This window comes from Stegastes partitus, unplaced genomic scaffold (assembly GCF_000690725.1).
Source record: "Stegastes partitus isolate 25-593 unplaced genomic scaffold, Stegastes_partitus-1.0.2 Scaffold1061, whole genome shotgun sequence".
In the NCBI taxonomy this organism is placed as follows: domain Eukaryota; kingdom Metazoa; phylum Chordata; class Actinopteri; family Pomacentridae; genus Stegastes; species Stegastes partitus.
Window position 1 is genome coordinate 114,543 of NW_007578792.1, and position 10,511 is coordinate 125,053.

Here is a 10,511-nt window from a genome sequence, read left to right on the forward strand (position 1 = left end):
ACAGCTGTAGTGACAGAAAGTCGGAAGGGTTGCGGGGTGGGGGTGGGTTGGACGAAGGGTAGGCAGTGAGAGGGGATGTATGGGCGAATAGCGTTAGCTGGGGCACAACAGGGCAGAGACGGCAGAACAAGAGCAGCAACGTCATGGGTGTATGTGCGTTTGGGAGGAAGGAGGTGGTGTGGAGATGGTGATTTATGGCCTTGGAGTGTATGTTTGCACGGGTGCGTGGGGCGCGCAAGTGGGTATAGAGAGCTCAGGGATAGCCAGCCAGTGCAGCTGTCTTGAATAAGGGAATCGCAACCGATACAGGGTGTATGTGTTTCAAGTGTAGGTTAAAAAAAAACACACAGGAAGAGAGACTGACATCTTTTTGTTTGTGCAGAAAATAAAACTTTAAAGTTGTCCAAATGAATGGGTATGTGTGTTTATCTCCCAGATGACAAATTCAGTGCACAAATCTGATGAGTGGGGCCACACATCCGAGGCAGTCACCATTACAACCGCCCGGATATCGACAAACATCTTCCTCAACAGAGTCTCAACAATTTGCCAGCAAGGGAGTAACAAAAGAGCAACCTTTTATCCAGGATTCCACAGGGAGACAAACTCTTTTGAAAAAAAAAAAAAAAAGCAGACAGCCGACCAGACAAATGTTTCATCGAGCAAGAACAAAAGTGGCCACAGCTATCTGAGAACATTGTTGCTTGAAAAGTCAAGTGGTGTTGAACAGCTGTGGTTAGTGCTCAGAGAGAGGGAAAAGGGCCTACTGTGTTCTGGAGGAGGCAGCACAGTGTGCAGCCTGATCTACACTCACATTTTGTCTCAGCTAATCCACAAGCGGACTAATGAATACTTATAAGCAGCTGCTGTTTCTGTCCCACACAACAAAACACTACTGACAAGAGAAACGGAGTGGAGAGCAGATACACACAGGATAACTTTTTTTAGTTAGCAGCATCATTAGAGATAGTTTGTCAGTCTAGATTGCTTCAGTGAAAAGCTGGCCAGAGTGCCTCGACTCTGGGTTGTGTCTTTTCCAGAGAGGCACTCGTGTTGGTATCAAATGTTAGCATTTGTTCGTTTTTCCAGTTGTTGAATGAAGCCGATCCAACTGTCAGGAGTGACCTAAAGGAGACAGTTTTGCATGTTTCAGCCAAGCTACTGCAAACTGTGCAATATTTTATATCACATGCTCACTGTTTTTCAAAGCAAATCATTACTTCCAGGCTTTTGTGATTTATTACATTGCAGATAGACATTAGTTTAAATCAGTGCGGGTACAGTATAAAATAAAAAATAAAAAATCAACTCCACAAGCTTTACAACCTAACAGAGGTCATCAATCACAGTTGATGCTTAATCTATTTTTGCTTTCTCAGTCACATTGTCAAAATCCAAGACTCAAGAGAGCTGCTGAGCAACTACCTTTGCAAATTATCACTTGTGCAGTTTCTTGCTTATTATTTGCTTACTTTTGGAGTTGTAAGAGTAGAACGCATCTATCAGTTTTATTACCACTTAATAACTTTGATGACTTATAGCTGTCATGTGTGCTTTAAGCATCTCAGATTTTAAACTCTTACTGTATTGTTGAGTTAGTAATTGAAAAGAACTGATGCGTATTAGGTCGTAAATAAATCTAAACAAGGTGCTTTGCCTAAGCCAAAACAATCATCCAGGGCAGCGCTGAGCCAAGAGTAGAACATTTGCACCAAAGGCGACGGGGTAATTAATTAAATGCCTGATTCACTTTAAAATTTGCCATTTTCAGCGTGTAGGTTGTTGTTGGGAAGTTGTTGTCCTTACATGTAGCAAAGGGGATTTTAAAAACGGTAACCCACAAGTAGAAAGAGATTTATCAAGCAGTCGTTGATACATTTCCATCTGAACAGAAGTAGAGACATCACCAACATGGCTTAAAACAGCAGATACTCTCATTTGTTTTATCAAGTTTTGATAAATTATCTAAAAAAAAAAAAAAAAATCACCAACAATGCATACAATTTGCAACATAGAAAATAGGAATTGATCGATATGGGTTTTACAGAGCCAATACCAATACCGAATATTAGCATTTGGCAAGAGAGTCCAATAACTGATATTTGGAACCAATACAGCTTAAATATAATGTTTTAACTGCATGTGATAAGCATGTTCTTCAATAGTAAAAGTGACTAACTGCATATGTAATGAAGTAAGTGATTAAATTAGGATGCTCTCCTCTGTTTATGTGGGATCGACTCAGATTGATCAGTTTGTCTCCTGCAGTTAAGTCTGCTGTTCTGCTCTATTTTCTTTCTTCTTTCTTGTGGCTGCCCATTAACTTAGCCACTAGCTGTTAGCGTAGCTTCAGCCACAGTGAGAGTAGCTAGTTTCCTGGTTTGTGACAACGGCTTGTTTTTCTTGTTCAGTTTTTGCAGTCTCTTGAGAGACATTTCTGAGCCCACAGAGTGACGACAAACAGAGAGAGGAGGCAGCATCAGACCTGAAGTAGTGCATTTAATCCATCAACAATCAGCCGATAAAGATACAGATAATAGGAAAAGTGCCAAATATCGGCCACGATAATCAGCCAGGCCAACAATCAGTCTATCCCAAATACAAAACCAATGAGACTTGCTTCTTTCACGTCTTTCTTGTTCAATACGCTGATCAAAGTGTGAAGTCTCAAGTCACGGCCAGACAAAGTGACCTGCTGCCAGTTAGACATGACTAATGGTCGCTGGGGAGACGGAGTAGTGGGCTCTTTGTTTCGGATTACTGTTGGTGTGTGAGGACGCTGGTGAGACTGTATGCACCACTACGCTCTGAGTGCTGGAGAGAAGGAAACACAAATTAAGCTTGAATCTTAAAAACACATTGATGGGTGAGCCTGTGCCCACCACAGAGACAAGGTCATTTGACAGCTTTCCTGAAAACAGGCTGGCTTCTGTGTGACTCTGGGATGGTATGAGAGACGTGCTGAGCCCCACAGAGCCACTGTTTCACTGTAGACACGCTCCAAGGACAGACATTATTTGGCTGCACCAATCTGCCCATGAGGTTCTTTTGTCCCCACAGTTTGAAAGCATTTCCTTCAGGTTACATTGGTTAAATGTTAATTTATTACTCTGTGTAATAATTCCTTCAATGCAGAAACAAGGGTGAGAGTGGAAAGCAGTTTTGTCCTGTAAATTATAGAATACAGGGCCGTGTTAGTCATGGTGTTAGTCATACATGAATCATCGAATTGTACATCTGTGTCATAACATTCATCTATACAAGGAAGTGCCAGTCATGAAAGTGAAATTTGACTTTGCTGAGTTTTACCAGAGGAACCAGGAGAGGAATTGATGAATCACTTAAACATGGCAATAAGAGTTAAAGAGAGACAACAACAGCAGACGAGTCAGAAAAACCAATTAAACAGCAGCAGCAATAATAGGAGAAAGCATAGCACAGGAGTGAAGCACTACAGAGCATGCGGTGAATCATGGTGAAGAAAGGGGACTGTAAGAGAAAAACATGTTTCCAGGAATTGTTTAGTTGTGCTTAACACGAAATGATTAAGACAGCTCAGCATTTACCCAAAAACACCCTACCCTAGACACAGAGTTCATAACAGATGTAATTCATAAGCTAACACCCATAATAGTTTAGACCTGTGAGAGCAAAAACTAGTTACAAAAAGCATAAATCAGTCATAGCTAAGGAGTCAAACTTTCATCTTTTCCCTTTTCGCTGCCTGCTTTACACTTGGAAACAGGTCCAGTTGGCTGAACAGACCACAGTAGTTGTAGCAGCTCTGCATGGCAGACAGAGACGGATGGAGACTGATTAGCCTGGCAAAGGAGAAAGCCTTCATCAACAGCAGCAACACAAACCTAATTGTAAATGCAGGGAACAAAACATTACACCAGGTTTAGAGCCAGAGTACACAGTACAGCCAAAACATACACATCAAAGCTTAAAAACATATAAAATGTGTGTCATAAACAGGGTATCCAAGACCACAATGCTTTCAACAGCCCCTAAACCAAAACATTTTTAAAGGTCAGCCACATGATGTAGGAGGGTCTGCTGCTGTGTTGGTCATACTACATACGTTTGCTGGAGATCTGCTCAGTGGGTAGAGCTCAACCCTTGTTGTTGTTGTATGTTTGAGAACAGTTAACAAGCAACGGCACATTTTATGCAGCTCATCAAAGAGAACTGACATTACGTTATTACAATCTTCAGGTCTGTACAGACAGTCACAACTCTGGAAGTTATTGTTTAACCTCCCTGCTTTAATCAAACCACACGTCTACAAGTTTTTATCATGTCAATAATTTCTTTCCGTCTCAACATGGTTTAGTTGTAACTTTACACTGTTTGATACTTCAGAATATATGGCTCTATTAAATCCCAGACTTTCTCTCCATTCACTCAAACGCAACTTGTTGCAGTTCAAGCACACCAGCTCATCTGTGGCACGGTAAAAGTACTCCGTGCTACGCAATGTTGAGTTGTAGCATTTTAATAATTCAGTCATATCTGTTCCAACAGGAAACTGATTTTGAAGAGGAATAATGTAATAATTCACAGCCCTGCCCCACAAGATGACAAGATTGTGTCTTAGGCTTGTTACACAGAAAACTCCAGAAGTCTGAAGTAGTGTTTTTGAGATTTGAGACTTTAACTTCAGGGCAGAAATGCTCATAAATGTGCAGGTGAAAACAGAAAGACAAGCTGATGAATCTTTACGAGAATATTTAATTCAAGTATGGGCATTGGACTCTACCTAAACATCCAGCATCGTTTGGGCTCGGCTCCCTTGTCTATCCTCATTATCAGCTTACACGATCTTAATGTTGTAAATAATACACAGTAATGACTACATAATTCTGGATTTCTGGCGTAACAGTTTATTCAGAAGCTCTTTTTCGATGTGCTCCATAATGTCTCAGTGCTCAAAGAACAATGCTGCCAATACATTGCTCTTACTTGTCCTGGTAATATTACTTAATAAGAGGTTATTTTTACAATCTGTTCGACGACTAAGATCTTGTGAACTGTTTTAAAAGTGGGTATCGCATGTTGGTCTTTTGTCGATCATCAGAGAAAGCCAAACCACTTAGATCCAATATTTGTCTACAGGCCTGCAGTAAAAACAGTATAGCAGGCTGGACCTTTTTTTTCTTTTCTTTTTTTTTTTTTGTAATTACAGCTGTATCATTGTGTTCCAATAATATGGCATCTGCAGAGGCAATCAAAAGGAAATAAGCCTGATTATAGCAGAGAGCCAAAATAAAACATTAAGAGATGTTCTGTCAAAGCTGAAATACTACAAAGAACAGAGCATAACAAAGACACACTCGCACAAAAGTGAGGGCCTTGTTAGCACCTCTGGCAACACAATGTGATCTACACACAAAGCAGGCTGTCTTATTAGCTGCATTGTGTGAATCAAAGAGAAAAATGCTCCCTCTGTGCATCCTGTGCATACTCAAGAGAAGAGAGTGCGTTAGAGTATATTTTGGGAAACTGGTTGTGACTGACAGTAGCTGAAACACAGTTTTGTTTCCCAGGGCTTGAAGCCTCATACATGTCAGTGCATGTACCCTCAGCTCCTTTTATCTGTATAATCCATAGGAATGAGTCGAGGTTCATTTCACTTTTTCGTGAAAGTAAGTTAACGGGAGGCCTGTCTCACCTCTACTATAAATGAAACAATAAACGTACACTGCCTCTGTGGGGAAGGATCAGCTCAGACTGACCTTAGCTGAAGCGTGAGTGCAATCATTATGAGAATCTAGCAGGTAGGACGGAGCACTAGCATGTTTATTTGACAGAATAGCAGCACGGTGTGTCTGGATCTCTGGTTCTGGTTTGACACAGACGCTACTTTAGGGCTGCAGTGTGATGGCACGACGCAGCTTAATTCCCTGCGTTCAGTTTGCACAGTCCCACTGCCAGCAGCAGAGTGGAGGATGGGGTGAAAGGAGAAAGGAGAGGCATGTGGCAGCACAGTGCTAGTCTCACAATGAGCAAAGAGAAAACAGAGTCAGATCAGGAGACAGACAGAAGAACATTATAAAGGTAAAATCCCACCAGCTATCCAACAAAAGATAACCAGAATGACAGTGTAAGCATGGGACAAAAACAACTCTTTGCCCACAGGAGATTGACAATTATTCATTCAGCGAGCCGCTTTTGAAACTAACAAAGAGGGAACAGAAGGAGGGAGACAGGGATGCATATGGAGAGTAATGAACCTGAGAGACACAGAAGGCAGCAGAAAGCCAAAGCAGAGAGATCGGGTCAAACAGGAATGAATTCAGCGAGACTCAGCATTTTCAGTCAAATTAATGAAAACACTTTTGCCTACCCAGCTCTCTAACAAATGGCTGAGGAGAAACAAGTGTTTGGGCTGATTAATGTTTGGCTACAGCAGCAGGAGGCAAACAACAAAAAAAAAATTACACTCACACAAAAGCAAACCAGGAACCAATACTGTGGTAACCTGGTTAATATAAAGTCTGGGCTTCACTAAACTCCGGCCACACAAACAAACACTTCTCTGTCAAAAGCCTCAGGGACATGCTGATACTTCCATCACACTTCCAGTATTCCTCCTCCCTCTCAGCAAAAAAGGACTCCTAAAAATAGCTAAATTACTCATCAAACAACAGTTTCCTGGTTCTAATGTGTCCCTCCAAATCCCTTGGAGGCAAAAACAGACATCTCGAGCCCAGTAAATGTGGATGTCATTATAACTTTAATTCATCATGTGCTGGAAGACACATTAAAAATAAGGCAAGCTTTGATGTTCTACACAGTTTTCTTACATGTTCCAACAATGTTTCTGATCACCTGCTTCAGTCAATAGTAATTATAATCGTAATAGGCACTCTGTGTGCTGGCAGCTCCAACGAGAACACCACCAAAGTGTATGCACTTGAAATGAAATGATTTCTTTTTTTCTTAAGAGCGGGGCAGATACCTGAACGCATCGTGACCTAACTTTGTTTCCATCTTTCACAAGGTTTGTCTTCATTTTTCCGCATTGATGATTTCAACTTTCAGCCTGAGATGCGTGAACGAGCAAATGATTTACAGCATTCACACTGAAGCATTATCTAATTAGTCCATTAACTTAACAAGCATTGTATTAAACATAATACAAGTTTTCGATATTTCTACACCTAAAATATGTATTATGTTTTAGAAATTATACAATAGGGAGCTATAACTTGTCTATTAGATTTTTGAACTTTGCCACATTCTGATCCTGATGTCAAACTTTATCATAAATGTACATTGGCACCTTCAAAACAGGCCACCTTTCATTTTTGAACCATATTTTTGCAGGTTCCTGAGCTAAAATGACTCATGACGCCGAGCTCTAAGAAAGCTTGATAAGATGTGTGTGACAAATACTTTGAAGAAAATTTAACCCCGGCTGACTTGCATCCAAGCAGCAACATTGCTATCTAAACAGGGCAGCACTGACAGAAAGAGCTAAGAGATAAATGTGGAGACTCACAGGGACGATAGCAGAGGGGAGACTGAGGATAACATGGATGAGCAGAGGAGGAGTGGGATAAACCAAACATCTAGTGCTGCTTCAAAGGGAACGGAGAGATAAAAGACATGGAGACAGAATCTGTGTTAGATGCAGGAAAGAGACAAATTGCTAGAATGATCAATTAGGGGATCAAAAGCATGCTGGATGTCAGGAAGGGATGGAGGGACAGGGGATGAAGCAATGCTGGAGAGAAGCGATAACTGATCTGAGAGACAGTAGGACTTGGAGACTGACAGAAAGGAAGTGAAGTAGATTTTTGAAAACTCACTGCTGACTAAAGTCCCAGATTCTGCTTTGAAGTGCTACTGCCCATTACACAAACAATTTGTTTGTCAGACAGTCTTGACGAGCTCACTCTGCATGTGACCATGCACACGACAAATGCAATTAAAAAGTCCAGTTGCCTGGACTTGAAGGGAAATTGGTGTAGGACAACAGACTGGACAGTGTAGTCCTGCCAGTAATTGGTTTCATTTCTCATTAAAGGGGCGCTGTAGAAAGAGGTGAGTGATGATGGTGTGTCATCATGCTAAAATTAATTTCCCCACTGGCTTTCCTGCTTCATCTGTTGGGAGCAAATTACAAACGAAATAAACACAATACATCTAATACATGACCACTGTGAGGGAACTCATGTAAAAGACTGTTTTTCTGGGTTGAACACAATATTATCTTTATTGTGCTATTTCCAGTGGTTAACTACCCACATCCCTATAAAAACCAGCATTACAATTCAGTCATTGTACAGGGTCTGTCTCCTCTGGGCTTCTATCCACCTGCTAAGAGCCTTTTCAGAAAGGTCAACAACCAGAAAGCAAAGACAAAGTCACAAAGCATGCCTGCCCCCAAAACAATGGCTCAGACTGGAGACAACAGACGGAGGTCAATGATCAACCAGTGTTCCCATCGCCAACACCAAACCTTTCCTCTGTGTTTACACACAGGCAACCACAAAACAGTAACAGTGCAAAACCCGTTCATCTTCTGTTGTGCATAAAAACAACTGCCTTCCAACACATTAGCTGCTGAGTCCTCACATCTCGAAAGGCTGACACAAAACAAATACAAGTCATTTCTCAGTAACTGTTAAACAAATCACCTACTGTGAGTCCACTTCTTCACAAAGCACATTATGCAATTAATGAAAAAAGTCTGCCAAGGGGAAGACAAATAGGCAAAAATCTGTTTCCCAAATGTACACATGCATATTTGTACTTACATAACTGGTCTATCCAAGTATTTAAAACATTCTCTAAGTCATTTGCTGGACTGCACTGCTGATAAAAAGCAGCTATCCAAGGCCAATCACTCTCTTGGGACGCTGTAGGAGACTTAGCAGCCAGATGCCTATGAGACAGGGATCCAGCAGACATGTGCTGGCCACGAGGGGACTGTGCATCAACACTTGGGGATTCTTCTTACTTTATGCTTTTACTATAGAGGCAGAAATGGAGGGGCGGGGAGAGAAGATGACATTTTATTGTCTCTTTCAGCGAATAGCACCCCCTCCTCCAACAACGCTACACCTCCTCTGGACCGCCTGTTCAGCTCCCTGAACAACAAACTACTCTACATCTCCCATTTTTGTTCGGTGGGAAAGGTGATCGGTCACACACAGACACTTAAGCCCATTGTTAACTCCTCCATCAGGCAACCTCTGCCTCCCTGCAAGCACAGAGACACACAACAAGCAGTCAGCAAAAATACATGCATTCACACCCATATCTCCAAAAAAAAAAACAGGCAGAAAGGTGAAATATGCAGGTTTTGAACATAATCTTTTCTGCTCTCTGCACAGAAAACAGGATTGAATCATCACTATTGCTCATTTCTTCTGATTCATAAAAACACAAATGTACATCCTGATCAAAGTCCAAACATTGTGGCAGCTCATCTCCAGAGTCAACACAGGTCCTCCTCCCAGGCTTCATGCGCTGGTTCTGGTGACTGATTTGCTCCCTGATGGAGAACCACCTCATTTAATGTTAGAGAAAGCAAAGCTGAGGAGATGCTGCGAGGTCACAGGGTCAGCGGTTTGTGTGATGGTCACACCTTTTACTGAGCCATCAATCAGGACTGCTGCCTCAAAACATCTTACTTTTGTTTAACTTGTGAGGTTCAGTAGATGAGGTGCTGTGTAAAGCCAGTGACAAGAGAGAAATGACTGGTGACAATTTAATGCAACCCAGGCAACTTTTTTGGGAGGTTGAGAGAGAAACAGAGTGAAACAAAGCAAAACAAAGTGACCATAAAGGGGCAAAGAGTAGCCCCAGCACTCCGAATAGTGCCATCTCTGCTGCCAGTGACCCACATTTAGCGGCACAGTTTGCAATAAATCCAGACCATGATGTACACCGCCACAATATTCCAGCTACGCAGTCGGTAAATGCCACAAGGTGTCTGCCACGAAAAATGTGCACAGACCGGAGGGCAGCGTTAAACCCAATATACCGGAGAGACCGTGGCCGGAGTCCAGAGCTGCAACTCACAGCGAGACTTACAGACGCCAAGTCACAGAGTAAAGCAGACAGACAGACACACACATACACAGACAGACAGACAGACAGACAGCTGGAAATATCCGAACCAATATCATCACAGCTCCTTATTATAGAGCGGAGCGGCCGCTGAGGAGCAGCGCGCAGGGTTTAGCGGCAGTTTGTCAGTACTTACCTAAAAGACAGAGAAGTGACAGCAGCCCAAACTTTGAGAGACAAACTCTGGGTTTAGTGTCCCGAACAACCCAACAATCCACACGGAGCTCCGGAGCAGCTGTTGAACGACCTCAGCCCCAGAAACTCAGCCAATACTCCGGACTTTGCCGTGAACGCACCGGCTCGTGTTTTTCACTCCCTCGGCCTGACTTTCATTTGACACTCTCGGGGGGAAGTTTTAAACTTGTCGACGCTGAGGGACATTATAAAAGAGAGCTGGTGGGAGACACCTCAGCCTCGGCCCCCTC

At 42.3% G+C, this 10,511-nt stretch overlaps 1 protein-coding gene across 2 annotated transcripts in view; it reads right to left on the reverse strand.

Moving 5' to 3' along the window:
• The window catches only part of ddr1 (discoidin domain receptor tyrosine kinase 1), a 40,358-nt gene extending 29,847 nt beyond the window's left edge, over window positions 1-10,511 (reverse strand). Inside the window, exon 1 of one of the 2 annotated variants that reach the window (XM_008295611.1) lies at window positions 10,223-10,511. Coding sequence is in view for 1 of the 2 variants with exons in the window: in XM_008295607.1 (XP_008293829.1) it covers window positions 8,769-8,770 (2 nt within the window). In the remaining variant the exon portion in view is untranslated. Of the gene's footprint in view, window positions 1-8,768; window positions 8,947-10,222 lie in introns of those variants that run through there. The other variant, XM_008295607.1, reaches the window with a different exon arrangement.